At 37.2% G+C, this 18783-nt stretch overlaps 1 protein-coding gene across 1 annotated transcript; it reads left to right on the top strand.

Moving 5' to 3' along the window:
* The first annotated feature begins 1247 nt into the window (after nucleotides 1-1247).
* Nucleotides 1248-18672, top strand: LOC125770569 (homeobox protein Hox-B3). Its single transcript, XM_049440291.1, has 5 exons — nucleotides 1248-1790; nucleotides 8463-8685; nucleotides 8864-8960; nucleotides 17283-17437; nucleotides 17540-18672. Exons 1-5 carry the CDS (start codon nucleotides 1471-1473, stop codon nucleotides 18119-18121), a joined length of 1377 nt encoding a protein of 458 aa, XP_049296248.1. The 5' UTR covers nucleotides 1248-1470; the 3' UTR covers nucleotides 18122-18672.
* Nucleotides 18673-18783: the final 111 nt, after the last annotated feature.

Here is an 18783-nt window from a genome sequence, read left to right as displayed (position 1 = left end):
GTAACTGATAATACAATTTTTCAGTTCAAAAATTTAATTACACTTAAGCATGTGATGAAATTGTTGTAATTAATCTCATGAAAACTTCCTCGACCGGAACGACAATTGTTGTTATCCATTGCATCCGCTCATTAAACTCAAATTGTTCGTACCATTGTTACGAAGTATCGAAACTTGATTATTTCCAATTACTCACACCGCTCGCAATGTTTCGCTCGCCGTGTGTTAGTAGCAAACAGTCTGTATCTTAATCAAGCTTCTGTTACAAACTCGATGTAAGCCTTCGAGCCGAAAGCCATCATAAAAACCACCACAACAACCCAAACCATCCCGCTGCCGACGCCAAGTTCCGGGAACCCTAATAACTGCTAATCGACAATATACGCGCTTCATATGCGACTTTATCGTTTGGCAACGATGTTCCGAGCATGCGAAAGCACTAACAAATGAGGTGAAGGTGGCGGATATGGAAGGCGGCACGTACTGTAACATAACCCTGCACGGAGGAAAAACATTACATAAAACCCATTTTCTCGGTCATTCAAAATCCATTCCAATTGTTTCGGCTGTCCTTGTCCGTTTCGCTCATACTAATGAGGATAACGGATGCGAGCAATGTAATGATTTTTCTCTGTCCGAGCGACGGTTGTTTTTTCCGAATGAGGGGAAATAAATATAGCTTTAAATGAAGCACATAACACAGCAGACTGTGGGCCTGCTACAGGATCGTCCTGATCAAACATTTGATCGTCAAGTTCACAGTGTTTCTCATACCGTTCGATCCTAAATGTATGTAAACAATTTACATCCGTAGCATAAGCGTTTATGTCGTTCTTCCCCTGTTGAACTACGCCTCTTTTCGATTGGATGTAGTGTGCCACGCCTACTAATCAAGCAAGCGCTTCGAGACGGTGCCATGTTGAATGAACCTCCGAACATCGAATGAACCACCGTCAACGCAATACAATTGCATGGAGCGGAAAAGTCGCCGGTTGCTATAATGCAAATAGGAGTGATAGGGTGGAAAACGTCGTCTTCCATCGCTACTGAGGCCAGTTATCTACAAATGTTGGGGTAGATTTCGGATCGCATCAAATATCCAGCTCGAGGCAGCTTTCGTTTAATGTTGCCAGTCAGTTCATTTTAACCACCGAACAGTGTATACGTCTACGCGTACAAGGACAGTGGCGAGTTGGTGTATTTGCTGGCACTATTCAATTCAACTTCGATTGAGTGTATTGTGAAGCGTCACCACACGTGATCAGTGTGCATTCGTGTAATCAGTGCAGTGCGTAGATAATAATGCTAACGTTTTACATGTAACGATTGATTGTTAACCATAACAGTGTACATTGTGATAGAGACGGTGTGGTATTGATAGAACGAGTAAAAGTTGTGTCTGAAAACGATCCAATTAGTAGTGGTGGTGAAGTTAAACAAGAATTCAAAACGACACAGTGGCTTAGCAGAATGAGTAACGCTGAACAGCAGCAGTACAATATGGCCGACACGGATACCGCTGATGCAGCAAATGGACGTTTAGTGGAAATTAGTGGTGAAATTAGTAACACGGTGTCCAACGTGGAGGTAGCGACGGGATCTGATGTTATGTGCCGAAGTACGAAAACCAGTAGTAATGCGAATTCGTTCCGTATTGAGGCACTGTTAGCCAGCAAAGAGCATGAAAACAATAGTGGTACAGGTGCCGAACTATCACCGACCCGTTCGAAGGCCAACAATGTGGATCTGATTGGTGATGGGTTTAATGCGAGTGAAGATCGTCATTCAAGGTAAGATAAAATGAGAATAAATAAAGTCATTTCATGTCAGTTTTTATTTTAAAAAAATTAAATTTAAATAAAATTTTCATAAAGCTATGAATAGTATAGACGCATCTGAATAGTCTCAAAAAAAAAAAAATACAATAACATGCTTTTGAACAATAAATTGATAAAATTAAAAAAATAACGACAACAATCAACAGGAACCTCAAAATGGTTCCACCATAAACCGTTTCATATTCTTCTCTGAAGGAAGCATCTTGGATACTTGCAAAATGGCCACTTTTCGGTCTAATGAAATTATTCCGCCAGATGGAAACAATGTCCCAGTAGAGAAGTTATGAAGATGAAATAGTTATTTCTATTAAAGAATGTAATTACAATTTCCATTTTTTTTGCTTGCATTGTCACTCACCAAGAGTAGAAAAATACATAACAAAAGAAAGGGAGAAACAAAAAGATAAAATATATGTATAAGAAAGCACGACCAATCGATGAGGGGAAAAATGAGGGTAAAACGCGAGAAACGCTTGGTGGAAAACTGAAGCAAATGGCACGTTAACTGTTTGGCACTAATTGGTGATTAGAGCTTTTCGTTGGCAGTAAATAATGAGCTGGGGAGCTAAGAGCCGCTTGGTCGATTGGCACAAAATGGCTGCTCTTTACGGGTGTTTCGGTAGCTATGGTTTTATGAGCTGTTTGCAAATGGGGAGATCTACCGACCTACCTAGATGCAGTTGTGGAATGTCTGCATGGGATCGAATGAACTTTTGTGGTTTTTAAGTGAGTTTTGCTTATTTGTAAAGTTAAATTTAACACTAGAACTACCGGACCAGTCATTTTGACTGGAACGCTTCATTTTCATCACATTATTTTTAGGGGTTAAACAATCCTAAGGTAGTTGAAAGAAGAATTTTACATATATATTCTATAGTATGATCTCCAATATACAGTAGAATATACTACAACTTTTCGAAATTCTTTAAAAATTAACAAAGAATGAAAAACGCTTAAAACGCTTGGTAGTTCTAGTGTTAAAGGCTCTTTTTTATGGCAGTTTTGGGTATCTTTCAATCGAAAGAGATTACTAATAAAAGTAATGCGATGAAGCATAAAAGCTGTCTGTTTTTTGCATAAAATTCAAAATTTGTGTTTAATAAAAATTTTATCTTATTGGAGGAACTAAATCATTTTATAGTTAATGTAATTTAACTCTAAAGTATCATTCGCTTTTGAAACTTTACAACTTTGTAAATAAAAGAAAATTCAAAAGAAATATCTATTTGTAATTTGTTTTACAAATTGCACTTTTCTGAACAATTTTACAGTGAAATACCAATGAAAAAGTCGAAGAAATAACTTGAAACTTAAAAATGTAATCATATTTCAACCTATTACCATACCTATGCCATACCTATGCCATATTTTCAACAATAATTATTGTTCTTTTCTTTCGATATTTTGATAAACATTTTGATTTTTTTTTTATTTTTATCAAATAGTTTTGAGAAAGTTAACAGTCATTTTACCTTCAAAATACTTTCTTAACGTCAATACAAAAGTATCAAAAAGTGTAACTAATTTAAATTTGAAGTGATAAAGTCCAATTTCATCACCTGTATGATTAAGTTTCTGATAAGCATGTGATTGCGGACCAAATTGCAAAATCTTCACCTCTGATGGAGACTGTTCAAATATCATTATTGAGTGTAAGCATATCAATGATAAACATGATAGCCATATGAATTTAATTTCATTTTGCTACATTTCGATAATTGTGGTTTTTTAATTAAGAAGATTAAAATTGAACGGGGACTGAACGTCATCGAACCCATACTGAGCTGTTAAGAAGTGTTTATTTCAACTGTTAGCAAAAATTCCTACTCATAACGATATCATTATCATCCAGGTCCAGGTTATCATGGAGTACAACCGAAACATAAACGATGTGTGTGTATGTGTGTAGTGTATTTGTCCTTATCATCAAATCACATCGGAAACAGCATGAATGTTATTGCTGGAGCCGTTTAATTACCGAATAGATAACCGGGTATCTCACAGATTAATCATCGTACAGCGGACGACAGTAGCAATCACTTACATGACAATTCCAAATTAATTTCCTTACCACACATTGATTATGTGGCGCACACGTCAATCACCAGCCTTAGTACGGTGACCAGCTCGACAATGTATACAGCAAACACAGCGCAACATTGGCTAAACGTTGCCATGGTTTCATGGTGGATAGTTTGATTGGCTTATTATTTCCACATGGACGCCCGATATACATCATGTACAGCACAGGTTAAGCTAATTAATGAGTCTATTTGATAAGACCGTGTCTCTGTGTGTGTGTGACACTAATTGATGGTGACGTGAATCGATGCTGCTTATCGGGTGCTGCTGGTGGATGAGATGAAAGGTGTGATTTGTGTGCGCAATTATCGATACGATCCCTCCAATACTACATTATTTCTTAAATGACTCTCGATTTTATCATTAGCATAAGGATTAGTAAAACTTTTCGTTGGCACAGCATTTGTGTTAATTTAAATTTAATTTGGCATATATATTTGAGAAAATTACATTTTTTATCATATTGTATATCATTAATTTTCCTTAACAAAATCTCAAATGTCTTATCTTATAGCTTAGCTTTTTGGACTAAGTAGTTTGTGCGAGGGATTTTTCTTTTATCAATGCTTAATTTAACATTGTTTATTTCTATGAAACCTTTCTTCAATCATTTGTAATGCAGTAGAACATGACTATAAGGACATTCGTAATTTTATTTCTAAAATAATTCGTTGTTGGAAAGGCGTGCGGTTCTGCTAATTCTGCTCCTTCGTCGACAGATTTTTTAATAAAAATATTATATAAATGAAGCTTAAAGTTCGATAGCTCTTAAACATTATATCTTTAGGAGGGATAAACAAACTATCTACTGCCATTTTTAGGGCCATAGGGAAATTTATTTGGGTTTTTAATATGACTGAAAAATAAAATAAACTAAAAACAATTTTTAACAAAAAGAAAAGGTTTGCACGGGAGTGCCGGTTATGCTACGTTAAGTAAAATCTCTAAGTCAAATAAAAATCAAACGTTTATGGAAACAGAAGAGCGAAGATGATTCAAAAATTTAAAAAATAATCAAGTACCAATTGATTGAAAATTTATTTTTTGGTTATGATACCAACTTTGCATAAATGGTTTCGGGATAATCATATTTAAAGTTTTCAATTATCGTTTTTCGGTTTGTAACTTTGGAATAGAGTGTCTCGCGAACTTCGTTTAAAGATTCCTATAAACTAGACATTGTAAAGATTTTTTTTTATTAAAAAAACGTTTTTTTGAAGATTGAGGAATGTACTCATCTTTTAAAGACATGTTGCGCATATTTTAATAACACTAAAGTTTCTTGCTGGAAGTCAGAACATTGCTATTTTGAAGAGCATAATTTATATGACCAAAACTCTGATCAATTGGTTGATCACATACATACATTTACCACATAGACATATACTAATATTTAAAGTCACAAGGAAAGCCAGAAATGTGGCAGACCCAAGAAGACCTCTTGAGGATCTTACTGCCACAAAAGATGAAAAAAAAACTCTTTGATCAATTGGAATTCACAATACAAGACATAAGGAACATAATTTGGCAACTCTTTTGTTAGCTGCTCAACTTGGCGTTTCTATGCTTTCCCTCTTTTCCTTTAACTTTACTTAATTTCAAGTAGTTTGTTAATATTTTCCATACCTTAGTCTTTAATCGTATTATTGAATTTTGACAAAACAAACTAAATTTGTTACCAAAAATTGCTCAATGGCCATTTTGCGAATTGACATCTCATGCACAAAGATTGTTGATTGTTTGGTGTTTAATCTACGCCTTTATACGTGGCATCCGTATATATACATATATCGTTGCGTTCGATTCCATTCGTCTGTCATGTCAACAAATTTATGTTGTATGTAGTCATTTTGCCATCATCATGGCACCGTTGTATACCGTTTTACCATATCCACAACAAATCAGTATAATCCGCGCCACATCGCCAAGGCGGGTTTCATGCTGCAGCAGCGTGGAAAAGGAAAAATGTCTCTCCCGGGGACGCTCTTTTTTCGGGGTTCGGCAATGGTGAGCACAATCGAACAAGGAAAATTCAACCGAGTCCAACAAATCATTGCGCAATAAACGATACATGCGCATTGTGATTGTATGCTTTGATGCTTGATTACGTTTTTTGCCAGGGGAAGAGAGTGGGAAAGTGTGCAGCTTTCGGAAGCTAGGACCAGGCAGCTCGGATACAGACAATGGACCATTTTATGTACGTGCGTAGGCGTGTATGTGCCGTGAAGCGTCTGGCAGTGGATACGATATCCAATACGAGGACAGCATCCAAGAAGTACACCGAAGCCCTTGGTGCTTGTACGAATCGAAAGGGAGGCACATAAGATAAATATGTTGCCGGTTTTGCAATTCTCGGTTTCGGGGGTTTCGGTTTGCTTGGCATCAGCAAGACGCCATATCGTTTCGCTTTCGTGCTGTGCTGTGCTTTCTATATTTCATTTGCCAATCAACAATTGTTTTCTCTGCCATTCGAGTAGAACTCTCGAACGAGTAGAAAGCTGATGGGGATGACTGGGGATGAGGCATTGTATCGATGGTAATTGGATCCAATGTGTTATGTTTGTGTATTGTGAGCTTCTGGAGACGTGGACGAAAAGGGAGAAAGGGATGAAGTGAACCTTGGATGGATAAATCTCGATTTAGAGATTTTTGTTAATGTGTTTTGCTTTCTAAATTTTCAAGATACGCGACCGATACGCCAAACGCAATCAGAAGCTGATCGTTTGATTTGTTTGCTGAGCTTATTGTCGTAAAAACCCTCTTGCAGGCGTTGCTTTCCTTCGGTAACGAGTTGGAAAAGTTGTCTTAGCTTGCTTGGATGGAAGGATAAATCCTATTTAATCTGTATTTCTGTAGATACATAATACATATACATATGTACGCGTAATGCGCGTGTTTATAGCATGTAATGGATAATACAATTAGGACCATCTAATACTATTGTAAAACATTTCAAACTGTTTGTACATTACAGTCATTTCCTGAGTAATGTGATTTTAAAATTAAATTTTTTAACTCTTTTTTTTATCTACCATCTTTTATATATTGTTAAAGATGTGTTATCTGTTATCAGGTTAAACATTAGTTTAGTATAAAAAATCGTAAGTTGTTGTAAATATCTTGAAAATATAAGATTTAAATGTAAACTGAAAATAAGTACTTAATCTTTTAATACGAAGTTTAAGCGACTTGTTTAAGCGACAAAATTCGACTTACTAAAGTAAGTACTAACTAAAGTAATTAAAAAATAAAACAGAAATCTAGAATCGGAATTATTCGAACTGTAACAAACATAATTACAACAGTTTTTTTCCTATTTCACTTTTTACAATATCCACTTTAAAGCTAATTTACTTTCAAGCAACTTATTTCTGTGTCAGTTAAATACTGTGCTACTACATACCATGGAGGGAGGGCACACATTTTTTGGGATCAACAAACATCGAACTGGAATGCGCCATACGGAACAACTCAATATATCCAACGTTTGATAGGTAGTTGTCAACGCAGTATCAGTAGTGTTTCTACAACACGCGACCAGTACAAATAAAGCAAAACCTTTTTCGTTGTTATCTTCGAACGCTATCTATTTGCCACCGGGCAGATGGGGTACGCCAGACCGTACGTGTTAATGTTGTACGGTGCTATCACACAGTGCTATAATTGTGTCATCGATCGGATGACCAGATTTGATTTGATTGACCCACACACCAACTAATTTGGTACAACGATATTTTTTTGTTGTATAAAAGTGCGCCATCACACCAAAATTGTATTGGAGGAGAAGAGAGCGAGAGAGAGAGAGATAAGTGAGATGGTTTATTTATTTATTAAAATAGGAACAACATTTCTCGTGAAATAGAGTGAAAAGGGAATGAACATCAACATGAAAGGGATTCAAAATCATAATAATTTCCTTCTATCTATTACAAGCAGCTAATTGTTAGTTAACCGAAAGGCAGTTATGATTAGAAACATTACACGTGTGCAATCAAAAGATAAAGCGTTTCTCTTTTTTTAAATTATGTCTTTTTCTTTGGTGATTAACTTTCTGTTTCTTTATAACATTTTCATATTGCCAGTTTTAAGGTTTTCAACATAATCATGCGACCGAAGTGAAATGGACGCAGTAGATCAAACAGGAACCAAAAGGAAACATAAAAACACATAAAAAAGAAATGAAACGTTTCAACAGGATTAGAAAACATAAAAGAAATGAAAATAAATGAAGAAACGGAAGAAAAAATGAAAATAAATTAAGAGAAAAACGAAAAGAAAATAACAAAAAATTAAAAGAAAGGAAGTTAATCGAAAAAGAAAGAAGAGACCTTACAAAAACAAAAAAAAATAAAACAATAAAGTAGTGAAAATATGTTCAGCTTCGTTTCTTTTTTGCCAAATTTGCCCATCACTTACTTGTGTTTACAATGAACAGTTTAAAAACCAACGAAGATCACTTTTATTAACATTTAAATTAACGACATACCAGATAGCGGCTCGCCTTTTTTTAATATTGCCTTGTTCTTGCACGCTTCATTCCAGATCGGAATCAACCTTCTCGTCTGACTCATGCTCATCGATCAACCCCGGCAGTGTGGAACCGCAAGATATAGACGACTGTGCGATGAATCAAATTGCAAAATCAGCCTCACCAAACCAGCACGACTATCTGCCGTTCTACAACCTCTGCCCATCGCAGGTGATCTTCACCTCGAACGCATCCACCTTCGACACACATCCGGCCGTATGTAACAAAGGCATACCGGTAGGTCTAACCATTCCATTTGGTATGGCCGTGAATTATGCAAATCGCCCCATACATACATAAGCACATTATGATAATTTCATACATGGTAGCTCTAAATGGGAGGAAATGGAATTTTGGAATGGCATGTATGTAAGAACTTTTTCTTTTTCCCCATATTTTTTTTTTTTTGCTCTAGGTTGATGCTGCAAATCGGTTCCATTTCATGCAGCTACCTCAGCTAGAGCTTCTAAGGCACCACAACATCTACTATCCCCGAATCACGGAGCTTACAGGTACGATAAAAATGATAATAATACGGTAACGGAGTTACAGCGTTTGTCTACACTTTTCCCACATTGACCATTACGGAATTGTTACGTGTTTGTTACAAGACATTTTATGCGTAATGCCGACAGCCGGGTTTTGATTGTCGGGACATCTCATAACGAACGATTTGATTTAGAAAATCGTGAGAATTGTGTGTTTTTTTTTTATTGGAAGAAAGATAAAAATTCAACATCGTGTAAATCTCGACAGAGCTATAAATCTGTTACAACACTGTTTAGCATAAAGGGAAGCATATCCGTATGTAAATACTGTTGTGAACATTTTTCAAGATTCAAGTAATCCCGGTGGATTTCTTTTTGACAACATTTTTGAGTATGTTTGAATGTTTAGGTTTACACTTTTATGCACAGTTCAAATGTTGTATTGGATTTACAGTTTAAGGCAAAATACAGTGAAAAACACGTTGCTCTACAAACCGTCACATTGCTCTAGATATTTTACTTTTTACTTCCTTTTAATCCACATTGAAGGGGTTCCGAGCTCAAGCATTCAACGAATTTGTTCTTGCCAGAGACGGATTAAACCCCCTCTCCCCTATTGTCAGCGTAGTTTTAGGGGCCCAAAATGACCCGAAGATTGGCAGTTATGGCCTCCAAAAATGACTCTCTCGCCCCCGGTCAGTATTTTCAACATTTGACTTTCTCCGATCAGTTATAGTGGATCAATGCAAAATAAACCTCATTTATTTAAGTTTATCGACAGTGCGACCATCGTTAGTTTTGAGACCCCAATTACCATTCCACTTAGAGCCTCCGAGAAGCTAGATACGGCCACTGGGTAGAAGTTCTTTTACTAAATGAAACATAACGGATTTGATGTGCTAATCCAATTCCTTCATTCCTCCCTTTTTATTTCCATTGTGTCACAGTATGGTTCAAATCTGGAGGGCATTCTAATTGTTCGAAAGTCCTGATTGGAAGAGTTGAGCGATGTGTTGGCTCCTGATTTGAATCAAGAAGATTAGCCGTTGATTAGCTGAATTGTCTGGTATTGGTTCTGGAATGGCATGAATGTTCTCTAGAACATTGACGAAGATATCTTCAGTCTCTTCTTGTAGACCCAAACCATCTACGAATATCGTCAATTGTGCAGCTTGATCTGATTCGCGTGCGAACGAATTAGCTTTCTTCTGCCATTCCTATGTTCAAGAAGGACATTGAAATTAACAATTCCAATAACGTCAATGATCGTTCCAGGAGTCCATTGCCATTTTGTTGAGCATGGTTTTCTCTCTTTCTCTCTCTCTCTTGTTGGTTTTAACGACCTCTAAGGTCACGCCGGCCCTTTCTGGATTACTAGACTTATTTTTACCGCGTAGCCGGATAGTCAATCCTTGCTAAGGCGGAACGGTCCGGATGGGATTTGATCCCCGGTCCTGCTGAGTGGACCGGCGCCGTTTATCACATACACCACTGGGCCGTCCCATGGCTTATACATGGCAATTTCGGTTAACGTGGTTTAAGTTATTTTTGTCTACCATCAAAAGTGATGGAGTTTTACCATTCAGAATTCGACGTGAAGTAGATCTGGAGACTTGCAGGAAAATCTGAAATGTGTCGAATACCTTTTTCTCCATCTTGAAGTTGGTCACCCTGGTTGATAGTCCTTTAATTTGAGATTGATGAATTAATGCGAAGATTACTCTTCCTATTCCAAAAGGTTCTTTTGACTATTGGTTTCTGAATTCAACATGTTTTCTATTAGACGTGTTTGTTTCTTTACTTGAATTTTGTTATTATTGGCGTAAGTTTATAGTGAAACATTTTACTTTCCTTTATTTTTTACTTACCGAGGCAAAACTTTTAGCCTTTTTTTTCTAAAATATAAAAGTAAATCTGTTTTACTTGTGACGATCAAGAACTAAGGAAGATGTTATTTCTTATTAGTCCTTTAGTTCTGGAGTGCATTGGTATGTTAGTCTAGATTTGTTGTTTCTATTTCCCATTCGAATGGACTTTCACCTTTTTCTATGAAACAACTTCAAGCAACAAGAACCCATTTCCATCTCTATTCGCTTGTTTTATTATGATTTAAAAAAAAAGATCAACATTTTATCGTTTTATATAACATTGTTTTTTTAGTGTTTTATTTCGATAACAGTCACTGTATGTATATTATATTAGCATTTTGAATGGTTGTGAAAAATGCCAAAATTTATTGCAAAATATCTTCAAATCAATCGAAATCTCTTACCAGCTAATATTTCTTTCCCCCCTCTCTCTCTCTCTCTCTAAAATGAAACGACGCATTGTTGTGATTTGTAATTCCTACCAACATTCCTACCATGGATCAGTCTCGCATCCTTCCACGATCCCATTAACTACGCAGCTAATCCTGTAACGCAATCAGGCGCGTCTGTAACGAAACAACGGCACGGTTGATATTATTTGCACTGTCGATTTTTCGGTATGCGATTTTTGCCAACAACCCATCCATCCGGCCCTTGTGGGATGGGGAGTCTTTTTTTTGTTGTTGTTGCTGCTTTGCTTTCGCTTCTAGTTGCGCAAAAAGTTGAGTGATTGATTTTACACTGTTGAGGGTAAAGAAATCGAGTTATCTCCGAATTTGTTAGCATGATTCCAAACAACCCGCCTACGCAAACAGTGTCGTCACACGCAGCAGGAATTGATATTCGCCGCCGGCGTTGACACCGGCGACTACTACGGCCCCGGGATTGGGAAGCATCGTTTGTTGACATGAATGATGTTTTTTTTCGCCTTTTTTTCATTTGTAGTTTCTCGAAGATCGATGAGACGTGAGTGAGAGTGAGAAAGAGTGAGATAGAAAATTGTAAACCCCCCTAAAGCCTACTACAATCAAGCTAGTGGCTCGGAAAATCGGTTACTATGGTGTTGTGTGAGTGTTTTTTTTTTGTTTTTTCAGTCCCATTTGTAAAAGAAACGATCGGGCGAGTGGTGGTGCTTGGGGATCACTTCTTGTTGTCGTCTGGGCGGCACGTAATGTTGTGATTGCAAATTTGATGCCAGCTCATTGGTATGCTTGTGCAAAGAGATTTGCCATCGCTGTGTTGAAACAATGCGGCCGGGAAATATGTGCGTAATGGTGTAATTTTTGTTTCGATCATGATTTTCCATTCATTATCGATGTATCTACTTTTGTTGTTTGTTTATTTTTTTTATGGTTATGGATGGCTTTTGTTTTTTTTTCTTCTTTGAGGTTTGTAGTCGTAAATGTAGTAAATATGTGGACGTGTGCAGTGTTGAGGAAGATCTTTGTGGAAAATAATGGACATAGGGATAGGTCTGTTGAAAGGATTAAGCTTTAATTCTGTTATTTGTGAATGAAAAGCGAAAAACGATCAAAACGATTCACATTTCTTTTACACCAATTTAATATACTCAATTTTATTATAATTCTTTTCTTCTGATGAAGTTTATATAACTTGAGTTTAAACCTAAAGAAAAGGTTATTTTATCAGCATTCTTCCATAGAATTTGGTCACCTTGTAGCTCGCTAGAAAAATGCAACTTGTAATAAAAATTACAGATAAAAACTAAACAAATAAAATTAGTTTCTAGTCCTTGTTAATTACACAGTAGAAATCAGAAAACAATTATAATTATGTACAAAAGCAATTGTATCATACTGTATTGCAGGAGTCTTGAAATCGCGTGTTTTAATAAACTTATTCTTAATGATGTTACATATGAGTGACCATAGAGCCGTATATTACATGGAGCTATGAAAGAGTGCGTATAAAAATGCACATAAATAAATATTTGTATCTATCTTTGAAACTTTTTCTTTTATTCTCAAGGAACGGTAATACATTCCTGCCACGGAAAAGCGGAAAAAAGAACATTTTTCTTGCTGTAAATGTTGCATATTTCTCCATAATCTATGCATTTCGTCAGCACATCTGTACACCATTCACACATGTCGAATTCGGTTGATTTTTTTCTTCTTCATTCACATCTCACCCGTAATTCACACTAATTGATTTCGATTAATCGCACCCTACAAAATCCCACAATTGGGCTGTTAGAACCACTCGCAATGCCGGGTGGTAAAACCGGAATAAAAGAAAACAAATACAAACAGAAACTATAAACATACTATTTCCCGGCTACCTACCCTAAGCAACCTGCCAGACGTCCACAACACGAGGCACAAGTGAAAAGTGGCAGGTTTGCGTGAAAATCATCGCCAACTAGATTATCACGCAGAGCCCAAACAAACATCCTGCCGGGCTAATCACCGCGCATCCACGAGTTGGCTGCAAAAATTTCAACCATAAGGTGCTGCGATCTTTGCGGTATGGTGCGCGTATTATCGATGTTGATGGGGTGAACAGGCGAACCCTCTAACGAAAATGCGACAATTGAACAATGTACCGGATAGTTCCACCTTTTTCTACATTGTGGAAAAAAGGAGCGAGAAAATCCCGTAACCCATCGGAAAGGATGATAATCCGGCACCGAAGCTAAGCAAGTGTGGTGAAAACCCCTGTCCTTTTTTTTTTGGTTGGATGATGCTGCTAAAGGTGCTCTGCTTCTTTAGTGACCGGGGGGTAATTTTTCTGCTTGCTGATCCCTCTTTGACAATCCCCAACAATCAGGGAAACTTAAACGACCACTTGGTCTTTTATTGCCGTCCATTTAGCATCATCGTTTGTGTCGTCAGCAAACTATGGTAACGCACTGGGGTGGATTGATAAGTTTGTAGCATAGAAAATACATGTTTGTGTCGAAAAATGAAATTTAAATTTTAAGGAGAAAAATCCTTAATTTTAAAGAGAAAAATACGCACAAAAAATTATTTTTTGTAAAGGAAATTTAGATATTTTTAAATTACAAATAAAGAACAGATTTTAGGAAGCAGCAACAGATAGATGTTTGACATGTTCCAATCAATTGAATCTTCTTCGTTTTGTACTTTTGTGTCACGGTCTGTAATTTCTAACCTTCTTTTTTACTTTTAATCACCCTTAAAACTTTTACAAATTGTACTGTGATTAAATTTCTAATTTCCTTGTTCTACAAACTTATAGCGCTTTGTGTATCGGTTCCCTAATGCGCAATCGAATCCGTCTTACCAACCCCCTCCCCCAGGTGAGGGTTCCTACCAAAAAAGCGTATTGGGCAAGGGGCACAAAGTAAATACTTTCGGTTTCAATAATTTGATTGCAGTTAACTAGGGTCACTAATCTTTTCCCGGTGAATGCCGGGAATACTTGTTCCGTGCTCATTTAAGCCACACACAGCCACAGCCGCTCTTTGATTGCACAACACACACACACATACATCATCCGGCAAAAAGGGGGAATTAAACAAGCAGGAAAAACACCGGCGGAAAAAGCGTATCACCGTAGCCGTTTAACGCCCTTCCTATTAGGGACGATAGCAATCAAATTAAACAAATTAACTTTGTACAATGACATCTGTTCTATTTACTCTGCGCGCTGATAGCATTTTCTGGCGGTTCTCGCTTTCTCTCTCTCGCGCTCTATCTCGCTCTCGCCACTGTACTGCATCGCTTTGGTACGCACTGTAGCCGTTCGTTGGTATGTGATTTATGCCGCTTTTGCCGCTTCCTAACGATCTCCTGCTGCTCGAGTCACGATTCCCTTGCGTTCCTTGCTTCGGTTCCCTGCTACCCAACACTTTCGGCAACCTTTCTGCGCTCGCTTCAAAAATTGCTCGCATATGTGCTAACAGACAAATTACTGATCATCTGATTAGGTACTAATTGAATTATATTCATGGGCCGACCGTACGGCAACGGGTAGTAGCTGCGCTCTCTGTCTCTCCCAACAGGCACCCTCCTCATCCCTTGGGTAGCAATTCCGCTACCACTATCGCTATCGCCATCGGTTTTATCCCCCTTTTCCCTTTTCCGCCATCCTTATCGCAAAAAACCCATCGAATGCTGCAAATTGTCTGCGCCAATTAACAGCAGGGGCTAAGTGTTTACAATCAATTTGATAATTTGATAAATAAAACCGGTCCTTCGGGAAACATCCACCAGCAATGGAGAGGAATGTGAAGGATGCGTAGGGGAGAAAGCTAACAATTTTACGACGACGATGATGTCTCTGTGTGTGTCCATGTATGTGTTGAGTTGATAGAACTAAGCGGAAGGAACTAAATTGTTGGAAAGCGCGAGTGTGGTGCCGACTGTGCACTTTGCCAATCGTGTTGCACACACAAACACATCCAGGACAAGATCAAGTGTTTGCCAGCGAATCGATTAGTGTGTTCGATATGGTGTGGTAATAGTTAGATTAGAGTTGATATGCAGTTGCGCGTAGTATCATTTAACACTTCATGCGAGGAATTAATTAAACGTCTGCATAGTCAAGCGAAAGGAGCAAATACACACATATCGATAGAACTATGTAAGTGGAATCATTAATGAGGATAATATTTTGTCTAACTACAAATTGAGCGAGTCACGAATTATGTTTTTTAATTGTGATGCGTTTGATTTTAAAATCGAATAAATGCAAACTCAAAATGTAACTCAAACAGGTAAAGTGTATATTAATTTATTAATATAAAAAAAAAACATTTATAAAGTAATAACATAAAATCTGTGGGCAGACCTGACTATCATGTTAAGGGAAAGCCAGAAATGGCAGACAAAAACCTTTTAAGGTTAAAGTGCCCCAAAAGAAGAAGAGTATTTAAATCTTTCTAATTTATTCCTAGGAAGTACAAAAAGGTTCTAATGCAAGGGCTCTAACAGTACTAATGATTTACAATAGTTTGTATAAGAATTGATAGTTGATTGTTTGTTTGGAAATTTATTGTTTAAGAAATTATTTGTTTGGATTATAGAAATGCGCAAAGAAAGAAAAATCCAAATTAGGACCGTCCAGGCTACCAGTTGTTTAAGGACAAAAAACAAGAAACAAGGAAACAAGAGAAGAAAACAGATTAAGAAATTAATCTAAAAGCTAAATCATATCATAATTTATCAATTAAATCTGTCATTTTTTTCAACAAAATTTTATTATTCAAAATTTTATTATTTTGTGATTGTTTTATCTTCTTGGCTTAAACATTCCGCCAGGCAATGGCAATCGCATGGCTTGCTAGATTTATTTGCTCCCACATAAACAACATAAAACACTTTGCTTTAGAATATTTTCCCAGATGAGATCCAACTGTGACCACCAGAGACAATTTTAAAATTTCGTTAAAACCAAGCAACCCGGTGCCGTCGGTTAAATAAAAGAGCAGTTTAATAAAAATAGAAGAAATGAAACAAATTTTAATGAAATATTAAATTAAATTTTTAATCGTGTTTAACCAGTTTGTTAAAAAGTAACAAATTAAACTACAATTATGTTTGCGATTCTTAGTACAATGCGATTCATAGTACTTTAGCAAGATCTAATTGTATCTTGCAAGTAGATATAACAAATATTATAACAATCAACTTAAGTATATGTCGTTTTATGTTCTTCTTATAGCAATCTTCCGGTTTGCAAAAGATGAAAAAGTATCACACAAAAGAAATATGCTTTATGTACTTGCACATGCACAAGCGCAGTCTCGATGGATCGCATTTCAATTGTTGCCTGACACACACAAATGAAGTGGGTGTGGCCAAAATGAACTTTCTATGGCGCAATCTCGAAACTGCATCACTCGGTTAAGTGTTTTTGGCCTCGTACGCAATGCATCGCTTTTGTTAATTTACGATTGTAATGACTGTTGATGGGATAGTAATTTACAGCAAAATGTGTTTTAATACAATGTTGATAAAATAATCGTACTAAATGAGAATGTATCAAATTAATTTGGGGGTTTTCAACTCTTAAATTGTTTTATATTTTTGTCAATTTTAGCCTAGAAATGAAAAATCTTAGCAAACTTCAACACAGACTCACTAGTACTTTAAAAAATGTCATACAAATTTAGTTCCTAATTATTATATTTAGTTCCTTTGACGCTACTCTACACTCCATTTAAACCACTATTTCCACTCTGAGCATATAGCATTATAAAGCGATTATCGTTCAAATTAAACACTGTAGATTAACAGTGCATTAGCGTTTTCCAAACGTACCGTTCCAAATTTGGCAAATACTGTGGCACACAGTGCTCGGTACGGCCATTTTAGTGTGCAAACAAAATTAGTCCAAAGTGCCTAGCAAAGCACAGAGTGTGGGAGTTTTCCGTAAGCAAAAAAAAACAAAACAGCAACTAAATGCACACCAGCCAACATGAACGTTTTGCAGTTTGTTGATGTTTCTATTTGTTTTCCGTTTTTCTTTTTTGCTCCGCTATTTGCTGTAGGACAAAACTCAGTATACGGAAAAGCGCGACGACCGAGGACGGCATTCACCTCCCAGCAGCTGCTCGAGCTGGAAAAGCAGTTTAAAGTCAGCAAATATTTGTCCCGACCGAAACGGTACGAGGTGGCCAACAATTTACTGCTCTCCGAAACACAGGTAAACCCAGTTTTTGTTTACCAAAGTATAGAAAATGGTCGTTCAAAAATTTGATTTACTAAAGTAAGTAAGAGTATTGTTTCTTTTTCTTTGTGCGTGCAGGTTAAAATTTGGTTTCAAAATCGCCGTATGAAGTGGAAACGCTCTCGGAAGGTGAACGAATCCAAAAAGTATAACAGTAGTGCCGGCAGTGGCACCAACCAAAACACGACCGCCAACAGTAGCAGTAACAGCAGCAGTAACAGCAGCACCAGCAGTAACAGCAACATAAGTAACCATAGTAACGGTACGCTCGGGTCAAGTAACGTTACCACTAGCAACGGGTCGCCAAATGGAGCCAACGCGAGTGGTTCGTTGTTGCTCGCAGGTGGCAATAAAACAGCCACCGACCATCACGATGGTCGTCCGTGCAATCGTACCGCTGGCGACCCGGGACGGGGTGACAACTGCTCGAACGGTGGAATGGTGAGTAAATTGTCCTGCATCCTGGATCATCCGAAGGATAAGCGTGACAGCAGCGGTACTGGCAAACAGCACACGACGGCCCTCTTTGTCAATCAGCAGCAGTTTCAGTCGGTCGGTGGAGGTAGTGCGGCCAGCCCTAACGACCTCGTCGGCGTCGGTGCTGCTTTGTTTGCATGTGATCCACCGAATGGGTTAAGTTTTCGGCCTTATGTAACGTAAGCGAAGGACGGTCAAAAAGGAAAATACGGAAAAACACAGAATAAAAAAGAATAATATTCCCAAGTGAACGTTATTATCCTTTGCGGGTGGTTAGTCATTAGGATGAAGAAGTTGGTGGAATGGAAAGTCACACACACACACACCCGCAAAAAAACCCATGGATTGGAGGATTAAGTTAGAGGTGGATAAATAAAATAATGATTGGAAACCACTTAAGTGTAGTCGTTCAATTTAGTGGATTTAGTAACCGAAACGATACGATCGGACATAATCTGCTGCTCCATGTAGTGGATTTAGTTATGAAATGGTAAGTACTGAAAGGGCTTTTACTTGAAATATTATGAACTATATGAACTTTTTCGAAGTGTATGCATTGATGATAGATGAGACAACTTGGGATTGAACATGTAATGCTTGAAAAAAGTTCCAGGAATATCTGGTTAGATGATTTAATGAAACCGTATAAGCAATCAAGAAAAAGTGACACATTTTGGTTCGTTTTCCTTATAGTTTGCAACTTTTCTTTTATTTGCTTGCTACCTTACTATAAATCTTAGAGATCAGCAAGATCCGCTAATTAAGCTTCCTGTTTTTACTGTTTTTACTGTTTACCAACAAATTTGTGGTACATATTGCATTTCCATTTGAAAATAAAATTGAGA

The sequence above is a fragment of the Anopheles funestus genome, chromosome 3RL (genome assembly GCF_943734845.2).
Source record: "Anopheles funestus chromosome 3RL, idAnoFuneDA-416_04, whole genome shotgun sequence".
Lineage (NCBI taxonomy): Eukaryota > Metazoa > Arthropoda > Insecta > Diptera > Culicidae > Anopheles > Anopheles funestus.
Note: the sequence above shows the minus strand (reverse complement) of the source record. Positions and strands in the feature narration are given on the sequence as shown.

Excerpts from the sequence above, each read along its gene's own strand:
- LOC125770569 (XM_049440291.1), top strand. The coding sequence starts at position 1,471 with ATGAGTAACGCTGAACAGCAGCAGTACAATATGGCCGACACGGATACC. Across the intron at positions 8,686-8,863 it reads TATGTAACAAAGGCATACCG|GTTGATGCTGCAAATCGGTT; the intron begins GTAGGTCTAACC and ends TTTTTGCTCTAG. Across the intron at positions 8,961-17,282 it reads CCGAATCACGGAGCTTACAG|GACAAAACTCAGTATACGGA; the intron begins GTACGATAAAAA and ends TATTTGCTGTAG.